This window comes from Brugia malayi (genome assembly GCF_000002995.4).
Source record: "Brugia malayi strain FR3 genome assembly, contig: Bm_v4_ChrX_scaffold_001, whole genome shotgun sequence".
NCBI lineage: Eukaryota > Metazoa > Nematoda > Chromadorea > Rhabditida > Onchocercidae > Brugia > Brugia malayi.
The window spans coordinates 15,151,814-15,176,575 of NW_025062479.1; the positions used below are offsets into that span (position 1 = coordinate 15,151,814).

Sequence of the window (24,762 nt, forward strand, 5' to 3'; positions counted from 1 at the left end):
ATTTGATTAAGTCTAAATTATCCTATTATATCTAAATTTCATCTCTAATCATTAATTAATTGTATCGTATGTTTTAAACTTAGCAGTGAGTCTTTTCATGTTTGTAATATGCTATGATAATGTGCTAAAAGAATAAGTGTTGATTGATTTATTCAATAAAATATATTACTTATTCTATCCGTTTCCATGGATACAGCAATAACACACTAGGCCAGTGATGGACAGAAGCTAGGCTAATTTAGTAGTATGATTTATAACGGAGCAACATCAGATGTTTCTGGCCTCGTTATACGACCGACAAATCAGGAAAAGTAAGTTCACAAATAATTTTTTATCAACTGATACATTTTTATAACATGTGGCCAATTCTTTAAATGTAAAATTAATTTTTGTCTCTTTCTTCTTTACTTTTTCTTGTCAAAAACTGCGCTATCAACCCTACAAAGACCAAATTTTTATTTTAAAATTAAAAAAAGAATTGGTTTCGCTAATTTAAGGTTTTATTTTATCGTTTGAAGAATTTTACAATTTAACGCAGCACTTGTGTAATCCAGTTAGTATCTGTTGTGGTACGTAAACTTTCAAACTTCGAAATTGTTGGATTTCCAAAATGTTAAGCTTAAATCAGCTGCTAATCGAATAGAAAATTTAAAATAAGGAATTGCGAAGTTGAAGAAGGAAATTGCAAAAATACAAAATCAACTATGTCATCTTTTTTCGTCCACAATTATGATATCACTAACTTTTAAGCTATTATGAAATTAAACTTGTGTATTCTTTAAGATTTCGTGCCACTATTGGACAACGAATATTAGAAGAAGTATTAGTTAAAAGTTTAGAAGGATATACGTTTGAATCCAGCAATGCAGAGCAACTCAGCAATTCATTATCAGCAATAATTCGAAATCGTTTGAAAGGTATTCAGAATTATCCAATTTCTTTTTTTTTTTCTTATTTCATACAAACAAAGAAAGAAAGCTTATACTACTAAGCGTTTTTCTATCTTCAAGAAAGAAGCAAAGCTTGTTTTATCAACTGGCAAGGAATACTTCTACAATCGATAGATTTATTGTTAAATAAGTGTTTGCTCCACTAGATTTATATTGTTTCCTGAATATTTCTTGATACTTGAATCTTAATTTGTAAAGTTGCTTTAATCCTTAAGTATAATTAAGAAGAAAATATGAGAACTAGGTGGAATAAACTGATCTACAATTTCTGGGAAATGTTATTGTTTCAAATTAATAATTCTTTCAGAACTTAATTTACCAAAATATAAGTATATAATTCAAGTTATTTTGGGGGAAGAACATGGACAAAGAGTTAGGTGAGATTTTTTCAACCAATTTTCATTCATAAAATGAATCTCCCTCACTCATAAAAGCACAGCTGTTACGCAATCCAAGTGCTAACGTATGACCACTAAAGTACAAAGGTATGAAATGCTATGCAATGTCCTTCCATTAATCGTAAAACGGAAGACTTCCTTTCGGATCACTGTATGTTAATTTCACTTAAGTAATTATATAGCGTCTTTAATATATAAAAGTTTAGTATTCAGGGCACATGCAGCATGCATGTGGGATAGCGACACCGACTCCGTGGCGCACTACGTTCATTCAAATGTCAGTTCCATTGCAGAAAGCAGTTATTTCTTTCTCTTGTTTCCAAGCCAGGAAAGTAATTCCAACAAGATACAGTTTATTCTTTCATAAAAATTTCAGGACCACTTGTTTTGTGAAGCATCAATATTCGCTGTATTCCACTACTAATATCCCATTTATGAATACTTGGAATCGTAAAACACCTAGAGAAAATAGAAACAACCTGCCATAGTATGTGCACTTTCTTCTGTGATGCAACTGTGTTGTGGAAGATTTCCGAAGTTTAGAAAACATTTTATGCAATCAAATTATGTGAAAGGTAGATAAAACAATAACCATATAAAACTTAATCAGACTTCTGTCTTGCGCACACGTCGTCCACGGCGTGATGCTACCGGTTTCAATGAACGAAGTAGCTGAGAAGCTCGTTTCTGAGCCAACTGGAAATAAAAAATAAAGGCAAAATATGAAAAATTATTTTTCAGCTTCTGCATGTTCTCAACCACTGATGCAGATTTAGCTAAGGCAGTTGAGTATTTCATGCTTTTATAAGATAAAAATAATTATTTCATAAAACTACGCTGTGAAGCGTAAGCCTTAAGAGAATAAAATTAAGATTAACATTCTTAAACTATGTCACAGTTAAAGAAAATATGTTAAGTACAGTATAACTTTCGCTTAAATTTTTTACTGGAAAATGAAGAAAATTCCAACTATAAAAACATACTCCTTTATGAGGAATTCGGCAACTACGAGCAATATTCTTCACGCTTTTTAACGATTTACGACTGTTCTTTTTCAGCGTAACCGACACGCCCGACTTAGCAGGGAAAAAGGTTTTACCTGCAAAACTCGTCCCTAAATTAAGTTAGAAGTAAAAATTTAAGAGCCGACATTTCCAAGCTTAAAGTTATTCATGATAACCAGAAAACTGATGCTGCACTTAAGACTGATGTTACAATGTTTGCAAAATAATTAGGAGAACTGTTTAAATAAACAATTCTCCGAAAATATGTTAAAAAACCAACACAGATGCGATATGAAATAAGCCTGAATTAAGATAAAATGATTTAGCAAAGGACCAAAAAAGTCATCTATGCAGTAGTCAGCTGCGTAACCCTGTTGTGAGAAAGGATAATTTCTTACAACTATCTTTTTCTTCTTGTTCTTTTCACTTCTTAGAAAACAGGCGTAGAAATTCAATAAAATGGATCGTAATCACTTTCTTTATTGTCAGTAAATATTGCACTTTTAAAAATCAAATCCTGATGATCCTTTCATAATAATGTTTTTACACAATTTTCAATTATTCTTCGATTAATTAATGGTCTACTTCTGAAACGATTTCTAATGTCGTCAATTCTCTACACATAAACTATTTTTAAATCACTTAAAAAAATGACAAATTGTTCTCTCATCCTATATCAGCTAAATGATACAGGATGAGAGAACAATTTGGCTGTACAAAAGATAATAGAGCTAATAAAAAGTTCGAAAATTACAATTTAACCAAAAAGCGAACAAACCAAATGATTTACCTCGCTTCTTCATTACCACTACAATGCCTTTACCATCAGATGTTGCCTGGATGTCCAAACCTTTTCTATGAACCAATCCATTGAAACGAATACTGTTAACACCTTTGATATTAAAACGTTCTCTGCTAAAATGTTTCGGGATTCCACGTTGTCGACGCAGAAATGACGATGTCTTTCGAATAACCTGCCACTGAATATCGGCTGATACCATCACTGCCCAACTCTTCTCTGTTCACCTAAACACTCATCCACTTAAATCCCAGCTTATGTAGAGCTCTCACGACCAGTCAATAAGTTAACTTTACGTAATATTTCATATTCCACAGCGTAAACAAATCCCTCCCACTCCAGTCGTCAAATCTGAACGGAAACCATCCGACAATTTGGGATGAGCCTAAGACAGGATATAACACACCGCAGATGGTCTGTTAAACGCTAACTTCGATCGAAATGCAATAATAGAACTCACGAGGATTGAATTGTTGACTTTTGAAATTTTCGTTCTGGAAGTGATTTAGGTTTAGCTGTGGAAGTGTGCGATTTCAAATTCCAGTTAATTTAAAGAATAAATATTTTGAGGCATAAAAGATCCATAAATATGCCTACTCCAAGTATCGGGAAACGACGTGTACCACCAGATCGACCAACGAGTAGTAGTTGGGTTCGAGAAAATTTTGTCGTTGGCGGTGTGCTTGGTTCAGGTACAAATTAATTATTTCTTGTACTCACATGATTTTGGAAATTATATTCATGTAACAGACTGTCGTCTGATCACCAAGCGCTATTAATGAATCAAAGAATTATGGGCCGTTCCAATTCTTCCACTTCTCATTTTTAATTTTTCATTTAAGTGAGAAAGCAGTTGGGTTATCTTTTTTCTTATTTTTGATCTTACTTATTTCTTCTGCCCCCACAATAATTTTTGTGTTAAAGTTTAACCACATTTTTAGAAATAAAACCCCTACATTTCAGTTTAGTGCCATTGCTTTTCACATTTAATTGCTATCTTACTACAACTATATGTAATCAAATCAATAATCAGATCGAAAATCCATTATTGTTTGAGCTGTAGAACTGATATAACTATTATTATTTTTGCATGAAATACGTTTATCACTCTCCCGCTTCCTTTCGATATAATTCGAAATGTAATATTTATGCTCAGTTATCGAATAGAAGATTGATTAATTGATAAAGACTGGATTACTGTTGCACCTAATATACTCTTCTATTACGATGTTTATGGAAAAAATATTAATTATGCACTTATGAATAAATAAAATTCTTATAATATACTTCATAATGACGCATCAAAATAATAACATTGTTATTTTTTTTTTTCTCAGGTACTTTTGGCAATGTGTATCAAATAAAATGTCGTCGTGATCCTGGTACATCATATGCGATGAAAGAATTAGCAAGGAATAATTTACCAAAATTTATCGCTATGGAATTACGCATTCTGCAACGTTTTGGTGGTGTTCATAACATTATGAGGATCCATGCAGCTCATCGAGAACGTGATCGTGTTTTCATTGTTATGGATTACTTTGAGCATACTCCTACTAAGGTGACAACAAACTAACAGATTGAAATGTAGATTTTCTAATTTAACCTAATTTAAGGTTCGAGAGTTTGAAGTTAGAGAGTAGTATTTCTAACTTAAAATTTCAGAGTTTTGATATATATATATATATATATATATATATATATATATATATATATATATGAATGTAAAGTAGTTATTATTTAGTTCCTAATTGTTCCTTTTTTGCAGGAAATCATGGCTTCAGTCACAGTACCAGAAATCCTGGATTATATGAAGAATTTATTGGATGCATTGAGGTATCTACATGGGAAAGGTATCATTCACCGGGATGTTAAGCCGTCTAATTTTCTGTACAATCGATCGAAACATAAGTAAATTTCAGAATTTGGAAATGTATTAAAAATTACAGTCTGTATTATTCCATACTATGATACTTGTTTAAGGTATTGTTTGATAGATTTTGGTCTTTGTGAAGAAATGTCTGATGGTCAACCGGAGAAAAATGTGAGAAATCATCATGGCGTAAGTATGAGAATTTAATTAAACTTTTAGGATAGTTTTCAAAATATTAGTTATTTGTAATTATTGATAATTTACTCTCTGGATTTTCTTAACGTTTAACGACCGGTTGACAGTCAACTGAAATGTTAGCGAAGTTTTAGCTGACCTTTCTTTAGTCTTATTCGAAGGATCAAATAAATTATTGGACACATTGTGTGAGTGACAGGATATTAATGTTCATAGTCATGGTTTCCAACATCGTTATAATTCTTTTAGATAGGAGAACGAAATGCACTGAAAAACCTTAAGGTGTCAGATCAAAATCTTAAGATTTGTGAAAAGAGTGAAGCAAGAAAAGGTGTTAAACGAAAAAGATGTGAATGTCACGGTTTGCCACGTGTGTGTGACGTATGCACCAAGAGACCTCGACTTCATGTCAACAAAGTTTGTGTTTTTGTGATACTCTTGGAGTATAAGCATAGAGTGTCCGTTAATTATGAAATTTCAGATGGGATAGGTATGTCACAGTTATGGAGCTCTATGTTTTTTTTTTCTTTTTTGGAGGTTCAGTGATGCTACTTTATATAATGGTGCATTATATAATGGTGCATCAGATAAGGTATTTTCAGGCCGGTACACCAGGTTTTCGGGCCCCTGAAGTGCTCCTTAAGTATCGGCATCAAACTTCTCTGGTTGACATCTGGTCAGCTGGTATTACATTCTTATCTTTACTTTGCCGTAAGCACCCAGTAATGCGACCAAATGATGACTATGAAGCAATTGGACAAATGGCTATTATTTTTGGTTCGGAGCCAATTGAACAACTTGCACAGAAAAACAATTCAGTTTTGTTAGCTAGCTGGGATTTTCCTGGTCTTGATATGGTCAAATTTGTGTATGCCATCCGGAATGGTTCATTTTTTATGATATAATTCTTTTTTTTTAAATGTAGACTGATGCCTAAAGATGTGCCATTTATATGAATTGATAAAAGTATTCGGTACTTATTGCTATCACATATCTGAAACGTTTTCGATATTCCTATCTGCAACCGATAGGTTAAAGACATAATCAGCCATGAATATATAAATCCAGTAAGAAGTGGAATATTTGAAGCATCTATTACATTTTTCAGAAGAAATACCGCCACAAGGTAAATACTGTGATACCTGTAGGAACCTATTTTTCGGCAATTATGGTGCGAAGTGCATGTGTCGCGTATCTGAAGAACATTCGTTGAGACAACTTGCTCCTGGTAATTCTCATTTTAAATCACAAGTTTTTAGATGTAGAGTTTATCTTGTTTCTAGCTATTTTATTTGAACAAATGATAATTGAATTCCAATTTCAAATTCCAGTTTGACGTAAGAAACTTCAGTCATTCATTCGTTTATGTTTAAACCTTCTCTTTGGTGACCTGGAAATACTATTTACTGCGAGTTCATTGTTAGTTGAGATAAAAATAATAAGGGTGAACATTCTGTACCTTTTTTTTGTTATCTTCTAAACAAATTTTAGATGAACGTCAGGTATTTGAAATATTGAAAAGGTGTCTTATCGTTGATCCAGATGTACGGTACACTGCTGAAATGCTTGCAGCATCATTCTCTTAATAACAAGAGCTCATATTACTATATCAAATTTTATCCTTATTCCTTAGAATTATTGGATCATTGAGGAGATTAGACGTGATGTAATCAACTAGACATCATTTCATTATCCTGCATAAACTACAGGCATTAAGTTAGAACTTAATGGTACTTGTTTTTACTTGAATCAGATCTGCAGGAATTTTTTTGGGATCTTGTGAGATATCCATGCTCGTTGATTTCTTTTTTTTGAATTATTTCAATTATTTCAGCCCATTTCTTTACATATTTAGAGTAGGACACTGTTGAATGATTCCGTTTGACTTGATGTTATTTTATATCGCTAATTTCATAACCTATTTTTGCGATTACTATTATACTGCTTATGACGTGATTGTGAACCACCTCTGATGCCGCTTTCTAAACTTGACTTCGGAGGAAATTTTCGTAAACTTACTCAGGTTAGTTGCTGCACTTCTGTCCGTTACTGGAATGCTGATTTTAAAATATTAGTTTTTGGAGAAAGTCTCAGTTTTTCTCCCTATTCTTCTGGATCCTATTCTAATTTCTCGAAATCATATAAAATGATGTTGATTATTACTGAGCTATTCGCTACTTTCATTTTACATTTTTTTTTTTTTTTTTTCTGATGGATTAGGGAATAATTTGTTATTGTTCGATTTGTTTTGTTTAAGCATGATTCATGAATGTAAGATGAAGATTCGTATTTTTATGTTTTCCCTAACCAAAATTTTAGTGCAGTTGTTTATGGAGATATGAATTATAGACATGCTTAATTTATGTATTATTTTGTTGAAAAAGTTTTTTTTATTATCATGTCAATGAAACTCCATTAATTGAAACAGTTGATGACACTGATGATGATTTGATATCGTTCAGTGATTTTGATGACTTCATCTGAACTGTCTCATAATCTGTTTGTTCGGTAATGAGATCTTTAAAACGTCTTGCTAAATTTTTCATTTGCAGTGTTTTCAGTCGTTGCTGTTCACTTTTCATATACCATAATCGACCGTCTAATGCGATACTTTCAACGTCCGCGCTGAAAATATGCCAATTACACATGTCTTTGTAGTATCATTCTTTAATAATGACATAGTTAAGGTCTTATTCATTAAGAGTTTCACTTTATTAAGTCAATCCGTTTGGGTTTTCGATGTTTCAGAAGCGCAAACCTGCTTAAAACTGCTGAAGTTGTGAATTCTTAATTCAAAAAAGATGGCGACAAATGCTACTAAGCATAATGAAATTCCTTGATTTTAAAATATCTCTTCCGTAATCTTTATTTTTGCCCTTTACCACAAAACATATAATTAAGCTCGATGATGTGATTATTAAAAATAATAGTAAAGAAATTTGAAGTGATTCACGTACGTTTTAGCTATAGCCTTCTGAACTCGCTGTGCAAAGTCTTGATTACTTTCACCTGGCTGTTTTTGTTGTGGCTCCAAATAAGTGACATCATAAACCATTGCCCATGACGTTAGTACGCGTAGTAAATATTGCGAAAATTTTGGTTCTGACCAAAATGAATCTCCAAAACGTGCATTCTGCCTAAAAAATGCTTAGTGAAATTTTTTGGAAAAAAAAAAAAAAAAACATTTTCGGAATTTGTATTGATATTATTACCTTATTGCTATAGGATAAATAACAACACTGTCTTCAAAAACAGCTTTTCGAAACTGTAAAACACGCGTGTTATTCGTGCAATAGCCTTCAGGAAATAGTAACACTGGGCCATCAGCCTGAAATTTATGTGAAATAATTTCTAAATATTTAGTACTTGAAATTCTCCAGTGGTTATTTGAAGATTTTTGCATTAAATATTAAAATAATTAGCCAACGTTTAAATAATCCAGTGGCGGAAAAAGGTGTAGAGGGTTTTTATTTTTCTTTTACTTTTTATTATATTTTTTAAAGTTCAAACCTTTGCTTTTCGAATCACTTCATCCATGAAACGTTTACGATCTGTAGCACTACGTCGTTCAACCCATAGTGTTGGAATTAATTTTTCGGCAATAGTTTCAATAAAGCAAATAAGACCAGTTTGACGTTGACCCGTTACTGTAAAGCCATAACCATTATTTGGGTCAATATCGGCGTAAATTGCCTGTATATCATTTGGTGATAAATGATTCGCCACCGCAATACCTGAAAATTTCATCAGAACATAATGTTAGGTATTATGGGATTTACGTATTAATTTAATAAGAAAATGATTTACATGATCAGAAAGAAGGTATGCAATATTATAAATGTATTACAGATGACATTAGTATTATCACATTAATAAATATATAGCTACTATTATTATGTTATAGAAAATTCAGGTTAGAAATACAGATGAATGCACATATTCTGATATTTATGATATTAAACTATAATAATTAATTTAACTTGTAAAACTTAAAGAATTAAATTAATTGATATAATTTAGCTTCAAAATATTAAGAAAAAGAAAAAAAAAAGAAGAAAAGAAAGATAAACATAATAGCATGTACTATTCACCTGGATGTTTAGGCCTATATTGACGATTATGATATTTGGCAACAAGGCCAATTCCAGCACAAAATAATCGACAATTCATAATACCAACACGTAGTTTTTGTTCATCAGTCATATCCATAAAGTGTTCAGCAACAATTGCGGTTGTTGAGAAAATAAATGAAACAAACATTAATGATAATCGTATTGGTAATAAAACACCATAGCGAAATAGTAATGCGACAAAGTAGCCAAAAATGTGTCGTCGTGAAATGCGATGTTTTGTATCTAGAAATGGTAATCGGCCAGGATGTTCCAGTAATGTGCTATAGAATGGTGGAGCGGAATCGAATGCAACGCTTAATTGATCCTGTCAACAATTTGATAATAAAATCAAAAAGTAAAAAAAAAGAAAAGATAGTTCAAATTTTATTCGTAATTAATTACTGGGCATTAATTAGAGTGAAAAAATTTTGCTATACCTATATTCAAATAAAAGAGTTAGCAAGATTTAATAAATATTATATTAATATTTATTAAATATTTTTTTGATTTAGAAAATCCAATAATAATTTAATATAATATTTAATATTAAATATTGAATGTTACATTAAAATAATTCAACATCACTTGTTAAATAAATAATTTAAAATTCAAACTTGCCTACATTATTAACTAATTAATACCACTTATTTTCAAATATATTTCAAAATCAGATTTCATTTCTTAAATAAACACTTATCTTAAAATTCGATTTTGCGCAAATACTAAATACTATTATTAATTTCCGAATATTATGTTTCAAAGTTTAACTTCCAATAATAATATGATGTAATAATTAATTTAATATGATTGATTTTTTAAATATTAAATTTTAAAAGAAGATCTGATGTCTTTTTTTCTTCTTTTCTTTCGTTAGCTTCTTTTTAGAAATAAATGCATGATAAAGTGGCAAAACTTCTCAAAACAAATAATAATGCTTTAATAATTAGTAAGAGATAAATATTTAATAAAAAGCACAATTCAACCTGAATAATTGCTTCGAAGCCAGCTTTAAATGCATCCGAACAAACATCAAACACATTTAGCATTGGAGTTTCACTATAATACTATATTTGTTATTAAAGAAAAAGGAAAAATAAAGGAAAGTTTAACAATTAATTAAATTTAAATTAACAAAGATTATTAAAATTAGCATAAATTCGTTTAAAAAAAAAGACTTAGAATTTTAACCTTTTCATCGATTAATTTAGCTTATTTTTAAAATTAAATTTAACCTCTCACTTTTTTAATATGGAAAAGCTTGAAAATGAATTTGATATTTTAATCACCTGAAATAAAATGATGATAATGAGTCATCACGATGTTTTCGAAGCAATGATGTATCACACTGTTTAATAATTGCTGGCCATGATGTATGAGTTTGTGGATAATTATGTGGATAAAAATTTTGCACAAATTTCACTAATTTAACATATAAATGCGGTAGTGGCCCCCAATCATAGCCGAATATTATTAGTAAGACTGTTGTTAATACTAAACCTAATAGCCATCCAATATATATGGATAAAAGCGCATTCAGCATACCTTTCTCGCGTAATTTCTTGCAATAAATTGATAAAAAAAACACTGAAAATTTTGAAATTATTTCATGCAATACTTTTAAAAAAGAAAAAAAAACAATTTTCATCAAACTTTTTCATATTCAATAATCTAAATAAATCCGATAAGCATCTACCATTTGTTATTATTATTACTAACTATTATTATTATTATTGTCGTTATTATTATTATTTACTATTGTTATTATTCATTATTATTATTATTATTGTTATTATTATTATTATCATTATTTATCATCATCTAATACTTCTCCCATATTTTAGCTGCTATTTTCATCTGATATATTCCTGCCGCCGATATCTTATTATATCTTTCTTAATTACATCGATAATAACTCACTCTTTACAATTAATCTCCTCATTAGTGGTAAATACTACTACACCAGGATGGATCAAAAATATTTTTGCTTCTCACTCAACAAGATTATACAATGATAAGAATACACGAAAATAGTAAGAATAGAAGAAAAAAATTGGTATATGATATTTACATTTTTAGACATTTTATTAGCTAAATTCGAAGCAATCAAAATTAATCAAAAAGAAAGGAATACCTTTCTAATTATTGTTATCCACAAACACAATTGTCAAAAAACATTCAAAAGAGAAGCTTTTTCTTTTTTTTTTCTAAAGTATTCAAAGAAATACTTTCTTCTCCCTTTTATTCGACTAAACTAATTTGTAACATTTAACCCATCGATTAGTTGAAATAAGCAAAGCTTTTGGGCAAACAGCTTGTTTGTCATAAGGCGGAAAAAGAAATGTAAATAAAAGAGAGCAAAGAACTTTGATTCCCTAACTTTATCAACAACAATGACGATAATGATGATAGCTGACGATGATAACGATAGAGATAATGATGAATGGTGATAATCATAAGATAATCTTGGTAATGATAATGATGACTGATAATGATGTAGATAGGAATAATGATAATGATGAATGATGATGATGACTAATGATGGCGAATAATGATAGCAGTAATAATCAAAAAGTTTCGTGTAAATTTTTTTTAAGTCATGTAACGAAAAATAATAGAATTTTAATAAGTCATTAAAAACATCATGCAAACAAAAACAGTAAATTTTAAATATTTAATAAAACAAAACAAAAAAAAGGGATGAAAAAATTTCCAGTATCTTTTGTTTGCATTGTTGAAAAGAGGTATTGGTTGATATCATTAGTTATCTACCTACCCAATGAAAAAATTGGGTTATCTAGTAACACATACATGCATGCATACAAACATACACACATACATACATACATGCATACTTGTAAACCCCCATATACGTAAGCATGCAAATGACATCTGTGTCACCTGATGTTTACGAAAGAATTGACGTAATGTGTTTGGAAATGGATAAGATAAAAAAAAAAAATGAATGAAATTATTTGAGTAAACAGGAGAAATTGTTTGAAATCGAAAATTTTTTAAAGGAAACAAGAACTAATTTAAATTAATTTTTAAACATTAAAAATAAAACTGAGAAAAAATTCATTTTTAATTTATATCATATATTTATATCTAATTTAATTTATATATATAATTTTTTAAATTAGAACAAAAGGAAAAAGAAAACCCACTGTGAGATGAACTTATTGAATGGGACATTATCAAATTTAATTGCAGCCTCAACTTTCAAAAAATTTTTTTGAAAGTTGAAATTTTAGGGAGTAATTATTATCATCAGTTTTATCACACTAATAACAAATGGGATTTTTAGCTTTTAGCAACTTGAATGAGTGCATTTCATTTCATTTTATTTCGTTCAATTGGTTACTAGAAATGAAAATTGTAGTGAATATAAACTATAAATACTATTTATTACTCACTGATTTAATTTTGCAAAATTTGCTTTTGCTTCAAAAAGTATATGCAAAATAGATACATTTAAATTCGATATTTTCAAGATGATAATGAATTTATCTTCAAAATTTTAGTTTTAATTAGAAAAGAAATAGCATATGGTTCAGATGAAATTAAAAATGTTTATAAATTTCTTCTAAAATTATCTCATTTTTCCATTTTCCGCCTTCATTGTTTAATGTTATTCCGAAACAAGTTAAAATTACTGACAACCTGTTTTTCTGTGTCAGTTATATTTCAGTGGACAAATACAAAAGTATGAGCATTAAATGATTTTTAAAAGGAAGCATTAATTCCGTAATCGTAAATTTTAATCATTATACAATTCTTTTAAAGAAATACTTATTTATTTAAAATTTTGAAATATGAAAGAAAAAGTGAGGAAAGTTTTGCGGAAATGAAAAACAAAAAAGAGAATTGAATTTAGCACCGCCGATTCTTGCTTTCTCTATTCTTTTCTCAAATTTTGCAAAAATTTGAAAATTAATCAATTGATGATATGAATTTAAAGAATGTTTTAAACTAACAAATTCATTTTAGTCATTTCAGTCAATGAAATAGACTACTAATACTGCTTATAATAATAATAATAATAATAATAATAATAATAATAATAATAATAATAATAATAATAATAGCTATAAATGGATGGATGAAATATATCACAAATATTGAATCAATGTACAAGAAAAAGGATCTAAATTAATGAATGAATTCGAGCATTTGAATATAAATAAAATTTGATTTCATTTGAACGAAATAGGTTTCTTATACGTACTGATAATGGGAATATTTAAAATTGTAGATAATAGAGCAAACTAAGAATGCTGTTTCGTTTTTTTTCCTCCTTTTTCAAAATTTATGTTAGAATTTAGCAAGAAAAAATGAAATATAATTGTTATTCATTAATTTGTGTTGTCATTGAAGTTTGACATTTTAGGAAAATACAATAAATTCATTTTATTTTGAGATTATTTATTTTAAATGCATATGTGCATTTTTTTATTTTTATTGAATGAAAATCGATGTGAGTGAATCTTTTTGTTAGTAAATCTTGTCTAATTCTAAGTTAATTTGAAATAAATTTATCCATCTATTTCAAAATCAGATTTACAAAATATTTGAGCTATTGATTTCTTGTTGTAATATCTATTCTGTAGATCTTTTTCTCTATTGATTGATTTAGATTAAAAGGATCTATTGATCTAGATCAAAAAGAAAGTTGGCATATTTGACATATTCTGCAGAATTTTTAATCTCAGACAATCAATAGCTTTTGTTACAATACAATCTTAATTACAATTAACTGATCTGTTTCATGATTTTTGACAAATATAAACAAAAAAAAAAAAAATCTTCAAATGTTTTGAAGTTAGATAAAATAATTGATAAATTTTATGCAAGAAAATGCATAATGGAATTTATGAGACAAAAAAATGAATACAAGTTAATTAATATGAAATAAGCTACCAGAACAATAATCAATCAATAATGTATTACAATATAAAATGAAATATAAGACCACATTGTACAATGAAACAATATGTTAATAATGTGATTTTATTATAATCAGTAATTCATTTGCATACAAATTTAATTAATTTAAATATGACATAGAAAAATTGCATGTTTAGAAAATTTGAGTGAGAAATATTGAAATCAAACAAATGATAAAATGATTGCTTTCTCTTTTGTCAACTAATTAATATAGGAAACTGAAAAAAACTGATAAATTAGTTTAATTTGTCTTTAATTTGTTTTAATACCAAATTAATTAAATTCAAATCAATTTCAAATACATTTTATTGCCAAGTAAATGATTTTCTTTTCACTTCAGTTGTGATTATCGTATCAAATGGTCAAATTATACCACAAATAAGTAAAAAGCAAAAATTAGCCAACTGAAAATTAACTAGATAAAATAGCATTGTTAAGTTAAATAGAAACGATGTATAGATGATATAATATCACTTCAGGTAATCTTACAAATTATTCATAATTTGAATGAAATTATTCATAATTTGTTAATATGTTTATTAAACAAAAGCATATTTATGTTAAAAAATAATTTTTTACAAAAATTTTTCTAAAAATTCGGCAATATTTGTTTAAATTGAAATTAAAAAAAAAAGTGAAGAATGAATAGACACACAAAACTATAGATTTGGAAAGCTGGAAAATTTCTAAATATATTAATAACTAATAATTAAAAATAAAAGCAGTATGTATTAAATTTATCGGTTAGTAACAATATCAATACTTGTAAAAAATGAATTAAAAACTGAACAGGAAGAAGACCGGAAGAATATAAATGCTACCAACCATTTGAACCGACATCACCAACGTATACATTTAAAGACGATGAGACTAAATCCTGAAAGAAAACAAAATAAATAATTACTGCTCTTTTATTTTGAGAAATGAAATGCATAAAATTTTCCGGTGGATAAGAGAATAGGAAAAGCATAAAATGATAATACTGAATTGATTTTGAAAATTTTTTAATAAATATAAAATGACAATGTTAATTGATTCTGCAAAATTTTTTGTAAGCATAAAATGACAATGCGTTAATTAGTTTCGAATAATTTTTACAAGCACAAAATAAGATTACTTAATAAGTTTTTTGGAAATTTTTTTCATGAACAGAAAGTAATAGCAGTTAATTAAAAAAAACCTATGTAAGCATGGAATTTACAATATTTAATTGATTTCGACAAAAATTTTTATAAGCAAAAAATCTATAAGAAACACAAAATGACAATACCTAATCGATTCTCGTCAAATTTTCATAAGCTCAAAATAACGGCATAAATGAATCAAAATTTCGAAACTAATCTAAAAAACTTTCTGATAGGCTCATTTTTGTCAGAAATTGATCAGTTAATTTTTAAAATAAAAGTTTCATCAAATTACTATGATTGTTTCATTTCTTTTTTTTTTTTGTTATCACTTATGAAAAATATTTAACGATTATTCATTCCAATTATCTCCTTCTAAACAAGTAAGAACGTGATAAAGAAATTCATTTGAATTAACTAAGCTCTACTGAATTAGCATTTCAAAATTTAATTCGACATCATTTCATTATTACAAGTGGGAAAGAAAGTTAAAATATTGAGTAGAAATTGCAAAAATTAAAAAATAGCAAAAAAATATAAAATTTATTAAAAGTTATGCATGACTGTAATGGAATTAATGATACTAGCAAAAATTGGAAATGAATTTCTATAGCATTCGAATATTGCCTATGAATGTTTAATAGATTATCTAAGAAAAATTGTATATCATTTCTCAGTATCTGATATTATTTTTAATTACTATTATAATGAAACCATAATTCTTAATATTATTTACTTGAAAAATGAATAAATTCTGTGGTTAATTAATCTTTTATTTTTACTTAAAAATGAAAAGAAAATATAATAAAATGAATTTATTGCAAAAAAATACTTTTAAAAATTTTAGGATACAATTTAAAAATTTTTTTTTTTTTGGAACAATTTGCATTTCTCATTAAAGCTTAAAAGAAAGGTGAAAAATTCAGTGACATACAATGGATACACATTTCACATTGTTATCAATTCACTTTAATTCACTTTTGATAATCAAAACGATTATCGATTTTCACTATCACAACTTGTTAAGAGCAGCATCAATTTGAACAATGTCGTAATATTAGTGCATTAATATCTCTTCTTTTAAATAAGTTCATACGTTGCTTGAAATTATAATTTCAAAAACATTTTTAAATATGTTTTATTTAAGATATATTTTGAAAAAACTTCTAATATTAATTTTTTCTTATATTTTGCAATATTTCTAATAATAATTTCCAATATCTTCAATAATTCTAATATATTAAACATTTCTAACATTAATTATGTTTTAATTATTTGTCAGCTTTTCAACAATTACAAATGATTCAATTCAGTTTGTATATTTCGCGTTTTTCTTCTTTCTAAATTGAGAAAATGACATGAATTACAGTGATGTGACAGCAAAAAAAACACCGAAAAAAAATTAATGAAATTATAAATGACTGGATGAATTTAAGAAAGAAGAAAATTAATTGATGGATTTACAAATAAGTGAATGAATTTAAAAAAGAAAAAAATGAATTAATAATATTGTAAAAAATAACATGAAAAAGAAAAGTGAATGGAAAATGAATGAATGGAATTTTAAACGAAAAAAATAATTTGACAAATTCATAACTAAATTTTAAAGACAAAAAATTAAGCTAGTAAACTTGATAATTTAGATGAATGAATTTAAAATCATTTGTAAAAGAAGAAAAAAAAAATTAATAAATTTAGCTGACTTGTCGTTGTGAATCAGTTCGTTTAAGAAAATGTTTTGTTGACATATTGTTTTGTTGTTGTTGTTCAATGATACAACGAATTATAGCATTCCATTTTTCTTTAGTAAATAATTTCTTGTAATTTGATCCTAAACAAATCTCTTCAATTTGTTTACTATCACGTGCATTCATAAGCGTTTCACGAAATGTCACATTATTGGTCACTAAACGACGCCAACGACCTGAAATTTTCGTCAGTTGAATACAAAAAATAATTTAATTTCATATTTTTTCGTTATGCTAATCATTTGAAAAAAAAACATTAATTTACGGAATATATTGAATTAAAATATTTATTACTTGAGAAGAAAAAAATTCCTACTGACACCTTTTTTAAACTAATTTGTGATATGAATTTGTTAATTTAATATTACTTTCTCCAAGTAACAAATGTACAACTTGTAGCTTACTCAGAAAATGGAAAATTTTTCAAAAATAAGTAATTGAATAAACGATTTTTTTTTTTTTTTTTGAATAAAAAATTTATTACCAAATTCTTGTTCGGTAAGTTTACGTGTACCAATACCGCGTATTTTACCAATACATCGAATTAGACGTTCAATTGCAGGATCCAAATCATGATAATTAGGCATATGTGACATTCCTGAAATATTAGATTAAATTTGAAAAATAAATATTGAAATTATATTTTCATAAAATTTTTAAAGTTTTAAAAAGTTTTTGAATCCAGCTGATTTATGGTTTCAAATTCCATTTAACATTTTTTATTTATAAAATTTTGAAGACTTTTTTTTTATTTTTTATTTTTATAAAAAGAAGAAGGTTTTATTCAGTCATATTGAAAATACTTTCATTTTTTCTTCTTTTTTAAGATTAAATCATATTTCAAATTTTATTTATTTTGTTCATTGTTTTCAGATTTCCTCTCGTAAAACTAAAGCACCTTCAAGTGTTGATTGTGATGATGCATCACCGTCACCGAGCGCCATCTCAGCGGATCGATAGATTTCGGTGATTGAACGAACTTCGGAGAGCTGATTTTCGCCAACTGTTACCTCATTCATTAATAATGATGAACATCTGTTCAAATCAACCTGGATTAAGAGTAATTAATAAATGATATTTGAAGTTTTAAAATTTCAACTGTATTCTTCAATTTTATCAGTAAAGAAAAAGAAATTTTTTGCATATTAAAAATTTAACATTAAAATTCCAGTTAAAAAAAATTTTTTTTTGTTAGATAACTACAATGCAAATCAATCAGTTAATAAATTATTTAAAGTAATAAATGTTTAAATTTAAATTTAAACAAATGTATTACATATAACATTTTGCATATGATAACATGCAAACAACTTATTTAATATCAATCAGATGAAGATTAGAATATTTATTTTCGTAAATTTCAGTACTCCTACAAATTAAGTTCCTAATTAGTACTAATTAGCTGAAAAATATGATGAAATTGATCATTCATACATTAATGTATTAGTTAGCTATTGAAAAAATATTTACAGTATTGATATTTGCTAACATTTTTATTCACATGTTTGTTTGGTAAATTAGCTAGAATACGACTTCGCCATTCCGAATAACATTGCGGTAAATCTTCCGCAACAGTAATTCCGGAATCTGTTGTTGTAGATCGTCGTTGGGAATAACTTCTCGTTGAAGTATTTTGCAAATTTCGTTCCGAACACATCGATGAATCAGATGATAGTGATGAATTAATGTGTAGCGTACTTTGAACGGTAGCGGAAGATCTAAGATGTGATTAAAATTTTTAAATTTCAATTAAAAACTCGGATTATTTATTGAAAAGAAAATAATAAATAAAAAAATAATTTACTTGAAAAAATATGAATAATTTTCTAATTTTATCATTTTTTTTGTTCATTAATTTAAATTTTGCATCATAGTGTTATGGAGGAAAACAAAAAAGTGTTTTACTATGATAAATTTTTTAAAAGCAATCATTTTAATCTGACAAATAGAAACCGTTCATTTGTTGTTTGAATGCTTGACAACTGCTTTGGTTTGACATTGTTCTTTTCATTCCACCAAAGATCACTGATACCAAATTTACTAATTGTGATGCCTAAATGAATGAATTATTATTATAAATGAGCAAAATCGTACCACTATTAAATAAATATAAACATTTAGATTAATAATAATCAAATTTCATGAAACTTCTGGGGAAATGTTTTTATCCAAAAATATGATAATATAATTTTATGATAAATTAATTTGAAATATGCTAATAATAGTAAAAATATGATAATTCAGTCCTATGTTATGCATTCTTTTCTCCATTATTTCCTTCCATATATTGAAAATTTGTGTTATATATTAATTAAAAAAAAAAAAAAAAAAAAACACGCAGTAATAAATTTATTAGTATTTATTAAATTTCATAAGGAAAAAAAAATCTTAAATTTTTCGAAAAAAATCCAACAATAATTTAAATTTAATTTCATTCCATACTATAAATTTTTGTCATTCAGTTGAATAGTTTCGATAATTGAATGCTTCCTGTTATATTAGATACTCCTAAGATAACTTTTCAACATATTTTATAAATTTTATCGCAATTTCTTTTTTTTTCACCATTACAGTACTAAAAATTTCACTTATCGAAAATAATAATTGTCTCAATTATTAAAAGAGAAAAAGTTTCAGATTTATTCGCCTCAAAATTACACATTAAGTTAAATTAAATAACATGTTATTATGATGTATAGTGCAAATTTTAGTGGATTTAAAAAATAATAATAATAATTTAAGAAAGATTTGACAAGAGAAGAAGAAAATAAAAGAAAAAAGAAGGACGATGAAAATCATAAATTATTTAGAAACTAAAAAATTTGATCTGCAAGCTCATTCTCTCGAATAACCTAATTAATAAATTATTTGAGTAAGCTTTAAATAATAAAAAAAAAATAAATAAATAAATAAATTTTGAAAATTTGTCAGTTATTTGCCTAACAGAGTATTAAAATGACAAATTAAATTTTTTTACTTTAATTAATTTGTTGAAATTTTACAAACTAATTTCTTGCACTTGACTTTGTTAGCATCCATTCCATTAATTTAATTTATTTTGCTTTTTTTTTTTTACTTAATGAGACCATACTTTGCTTCATTATTATTATGCCTTTTTTATGATCAAATGATATCCTGTACTATCCGTTATTAAATTTCTGCTTACTCATTCAAAAAAAGGAAATCGAAAGAAAAAATACTAACTTGTTAAATTTAAAATTAAAAATAGAGTAATTAAAAATTGAAGATGCATTTGTGCAAACTCTCAGTATACATTTGTTTTAATTGGCATATTTTTATCAGATGTATTCTTTTAATAGAATCATTTAACACCTAAAAGAATAAAGGAAAAAGTTAGCTTAGAAGTAAGTTTAATTATTTACTCAGTAAAAAAGGATAAATGGGAATCTTAAAAAAGAAAAAAATGGAAAGAAATTTTAACAAATTAATAATAGCATTCTTAATAAACAAACTTTAAAAATTCATATTTTAATCAGTTTTTTTTTATATTAACTTAAAATTTTCACAATAATTTTATTAGGAAAAAGTTTTGAACTTTTTTTTTTAGTATTTCTTAAACGAACCATCATTTGTTGAAATATTTTGTCCTTGCAAATTGCTTGGCATATTTTCAATCTTTGATCGGAAACAAATAAATGTAAAGATAAGAATAAGAATAATAACGAATAAGCCACCAATAATGGAGAAAAGAATTGGCCATGATATAATAGTGTTATCACTACTATCATCCATATCTTCACCTTCTGCAATTTCTCCGATGGTTTCATTTGATAATACTGGCAATCCGATAGCATTTAGTGATTCACGTTGCATTGAATTTGTTGACAAATCTCTTAAAAAAAAAAAGAAAAAAAATTAATCACCGATCGAAATTTCGAGTATTTTACATTTCAAAATATGATATGAACTTCAGTATATCATTTTACACTTCAAAATATGATATTAATTTCAGTATGGCTGTTTGTTAGTATTTTTAAAAGAATAAAAAAAAAAGTATACAAAATTCTTAGAATTTAAAAAAAAATAGAATATAAATAAATAAACAAGCAAAAAAAAAAAAAATTTTTCAAAGAAAGTGCTAACGCTAATGTAATAGCATTGAATGATGGATTTATAGATGGAATATCAAGTTGACTTATTTCCGGTAATCCGTATGTACATTTAATGATATATGTTTTATCACCGAGCAAAATTACAGCTGGATTTTTTCCAATTCGAATTCGATTTTGAAATACTCCCGTAGAAAGCTAAATGATAAATGACAAAATGCTTTAAATAAGAATTATTCTAAAGTATTAAAAAAAAATATGGAAATTTTTGAAAGAATTAATTTGAAAATTCTTCAATATAATGAAAATTACTCGAAATGATTATGATAGTATGAGATTTTCGAATGATAACTTTATGCAATTCTATCCATTTATATCAGCTACAAATCAAATGATTGCAACCAATTAATTGTTGAAGCAACAATATCATAATTTGCTTTTAAAAACTTTTTCAAAGCTTTTATCATTTCGATGATACGATAATTCCAGTAAGTGTTTCAACATTTAATGATCCGGAAATTTATTTTCTTGCATACATGTATATATTTCCGGAAACAAAACTTGATGCGCCAATATGTTCAACTAATCTTTTCCATTCATAGTACTAACTTATAGTTTGAAAGTTAACATTACCACACTTTTCAATGATAAACATATTATCATGCATTATCATGCAGAAAACTTTCATTTTACTTTCCTGCTTGCATTGGCTTTCCTTTCATTTTTTCTTCAAATTGCTATCTGTGAAAATGAGTTCATAAAAAATGGAAATTCTAGATTGTAGCAGAATCGAATTTCAATTTCATTCGTATTAGAAAGAGAAAAGAAAAAGAAAAAGAGAACTGCAGAAATTTGCGACAGAAGAAATTTGACAACAATTTTTTTTCCTCTCATTGATAGCAATTATTTAATAAAAATTTTCTCGTTACATAAAATAAATGAGAAAATGAAATTACTGTCCTTATAAAAAAAATAGATACTTTTTTTTTATTCTAATCAAAAGTTAACTTTAACCCCGAGTTAATTTCGAATTTCAATCCAAGTTTTAAAAGACTCATTTTGAATTCAATATCAAACAACTAATTTCTGTTAAAATGATAAAATTAAACACATCAACCAATAAAATAAATTAAAAACATTGACTAATAAAAACGTCGACTAAACGTCAATTAATTATAAACTAATTAATAATATTAATTAATATATTTGAATTAAAATTTTAGCAAAAATAACGAAATTTTAAAATTTTAGCGATGCGATTAGAGGTCGTTGAATACTTTTGAAAATATAACATGCTATCATAAATTCTATGTAAGTATTATCAAGAATTTCTGAAGCTAATCAGCAATTCACTAAAATCATATTTTCAAATCTGATGATGATAACTTTTTACTGACAATAGCTATTACTGTAAAGTTTAATTTTTTTTTTTTTATCAAAATCAAAATATTAACCATTTCTGTTTGACATGGATCATTGAAAACAGCAAGTTCGATAACATACTGCAATTCACCATTTCCCTTTAAGCGGCATTCAGCACGATTATTTGTTCCAACAATAATCCAATCTTCAAATTGTCCAGCTGGCCAATCATTACCATTAAATTTTAATACTACTTTAATGGATTGTTGCTCACATATTGGTGTCACTATAAAATTTTATTTTAGAGGGAAAAAAAAGAAAAAAACGAATTTTTCTCAAAATTTCACCGAAATTTTAAATTCATCAAGTTTTTTTCCTAACTTCATATACATATATAAGCTAATATATCATTCATAGTTCATACTAATAAATATTAGTTTACAATCAAAAATTGCTGATTTTTGGCATTTTTCAACATTTGTTTGTTATAATTAATATCTTGTAAATAAAATTAAATAAAAGATAATAATGATGATAACAAGTATATATTGATAATTCATATGTGATATAATAATTGAGAAATTAATATGTGAGCTCTGAGTCACGCATATGTTTATAATAATAACAATAGCAATAATAATAATAATAACAATAGCAATAATAATAATAATAATAATAATTTTTCATACCGTTCATTATTTCACATGGTGACAGCATAATTAAGATTAGGAAAATAATGAAATAATCGATTGGAATTATTAATTTACCATTGACATAATATTGCTGTTGTAATTCTGCTGCTATTGGAATTGCAGCACAGATTCTAATTGTAATTAAAACAATAAGAAGTTGCAAACTTAAATCCATTGCTTCTTTCGAATTCTCAAAATTTTAATTTTACAAAGGAATAACAGAAGTCATAGTTAGCCAACTTAATTGAACATCACATAGATGGATTTTGCCCGTTTATCTTTCCTAAAAATCTATTTTTTTTTTTTAGAAAAAAAAAAGAATTAATTGACATTATCAATCATTATTGAACCAAAGCTGTATCACTTGAAAACATAATGTAATTATTTAAAAATATAACAGAAATAATTGTTAAAAAATTTTAATTATCATTGCTGATCACACAATTTAATATTACTGTAACAGTTTAATTAACCAATGCCATTTGCTTCTTTGTTTTTATTTTCCTTTTTTATGCTACACAGTTATTACATTTCGAATAAAAATTTTGTTCAATGAAAAAAAAGAAAAAGAAAATTTTGAGGAAAATTTGAGATAAAAAAGAAAAACTAAAGAAAAAAGAGAGAAAAATAGGGAAATAAAACAACGAAAAAAGTTTTAAATTTTGAAAAGAAATGAAAGAAATTGTTGATATAATTTCAGAAAAAGGATAATCTAATAGTAATAATTACTGCATATTTGCATATAATATATAATCTACAAACTTATATGCATCTTATAAATGGTACCAAACATACATTCGCTATTTTTCTGAAAATTATCAATGCCTCCGTTCAAGGACTTTTGAATGACTGTCAGACACTATAATCAAAATTTTCCTCATTTATTTAAAAATATCTTTTTTAATCCAATGAATAATAATAGCTAGTGATGGCAGGTGACATATGAATTAATGCTATTACTAACTACTATCTGTCACTCTGATTACTTTGAGTGAAAAGAAGATGAAATTAAATTTTGATTTTTTGTCAAAAAAATGAACAAAAAGGTATCAATAATCGTATTTTCTAATTAAGAATTTTACAATGTAACCTAAAAATTATAGGTAAAATACAATTCTGATAATAGATGCAGTTAATAATTTAAAATCAATAAATTTGCTCTGGAAATTTACTATTGCTTTAGTTATTGTTTTATTTTAAATCGTATATTTTAATTTCAATTTATATATTTTTAATCATTTATTTTAAATCGTATATATCTCATTTTAAAAAAGAATTGATTATTTCAATTTCAATTTGAGGAATTCAGTTTCACTTAAATCTTTTAATACAATCAACAGTATTAGAGGAATAATTTAACTAATATCTTTTCGCATTTTTCCTTATTTTAATCAGTAAATAATTTCTTCATCATCAAATAATAGTTTAGCAGATAATACTATTATTAATAAGGCATAAGTTTCGACTCATAATAAAGATGAAATAGAATAT

At 26.5% G+C, this 24,762-nt stretch overlaps 5 protein-coding genes across 6 annotated transcripts; 2 read left to right on the plus strand and 3 right to left on the minus strand.

The window, feature by feature from the left end:
• Window positions 1-246: 246 nt before the first annotated feature.
• Bma-dylt-2 (Uncharacterized protein) lies at window positions 247-1,772 on the plus strand (the record flags this gene model as incomplete). Its single annotated transcript, XM_043074950.1, has 5 exons — window positions 247-311; window positions 784-917; window positions 1,258-1,327; window positions 1,562-1,625; window positions 1,725-1,772. 5 exons carry the CDS (start codon window positions 247-249, stop codon window positions 1,770-1,772), a joined length of 381 nt encoding a protein of 126 aa, XP_042930884.1.
• A 182-nt stretch (window positions 1,773-1,954) lies between these two features.
• On the minus strand, window positions 1,955-3,353 carry Bma-rpl-28 (the record flags this gene model as incomplete). 2 transcript variants are annotated; one of them, XM_001892581.2, is made up of 3 exons in its annotated part: window positions 1,955-2,044; window positions 2,332-2,447; window positions 3,143-3,353. In XM_001892581.2, the coding sequence occupies 3 exons, from the start codon at window positions 3,351-3,353 to the stop codon at window positions 1,955-1,957; spliced, it is 417 nt and encodes a 138-aa protein (XP_001892616.1). The 2 variants fall into 2 exon arrangements, with proteins under 2 accessions (XP_001892616.1, XP_042930885.1); XM_043074951.1 differs by having other exon boundaries at window positions 3,143-3,155.
• Window positions 3,354-3,740: 387 nt separating this feature from the next.
• Bma-cdc-7 (Protein kinase domain containing protein) lies at window positions 3,741-6,805 on the plus strand (the record flags this gene model as incomplete). The annotated part of the gene is made up of 8 exons (XM_001892582.2): window positions 3,741-3,843; window positions 4,489-4,712; window positions 4,920-5,062; window positions 5,135-5,213; window positions 5,469-5,636; window positions 5,822-6,104; window positions 6,328-6,447; window positions 6,711-6,805. 8 exons carry the CDS (start codon window positions 3,741-3,743, stop codon window positions 6,803-6,805), a joined length of 1,215 nt encoding a protein of 404 aa, XP_001892617.1.
• An 810-nt stretch (window positions 6,806-7,615) lies between these two features.
• Window positions 7,616-10,871, minus strand: Bm5125 (Acyltransferase family protein; the record flags this gene model as incomplete). Its single annotated transcript, XM_001892583.2, has 7 exons — window positions 7,616-7,844; window positions 8,177-8,356; window positions 8,432-8,547; window positions 8,730-8,953; window positions 9,311-9,656; window positions 10,315-10,387; window positions 10,618-10,871. 7 exons carry the CDS (start codon window positions 10,869-10,871, stop codon window positions 7,616-7,618), a joined length of 1,422 nt encoding a protein of 473 aa, XP_001892618.2.
• A 4,221-nt stretch (window positions 10,872-15,092) lies between these two features.
• Window positions 15,093-23,446, minus strand: Bma-cutl-21 (Uncharacterized protein; the record flags this gene model as incomplete). The annotated part of the gene is made up of 10 exons (XM_043074952.1): window positions 15,093-15,152; window positions 17,103-17,323; window positions 17,632-17,745; window positions 18,046-18,196; window positions 18,637-18,865; window positions 19,101-19,200; window positions 20,732-21,000; window positions 21,252-21,415; window positions 22,672-22,865; window positions 23,347-23,446. 10 exons carry the CDS (start codon window positions 23,444-23,446, stop codon window positions 15,093-15,095), a joined length of 1,602 nt encoding a protein of 533 aa, XP_042930886.1.
• Between the last annotated feature and the right edge of the window lie 1,316 nt (window positions 23,447-24,762).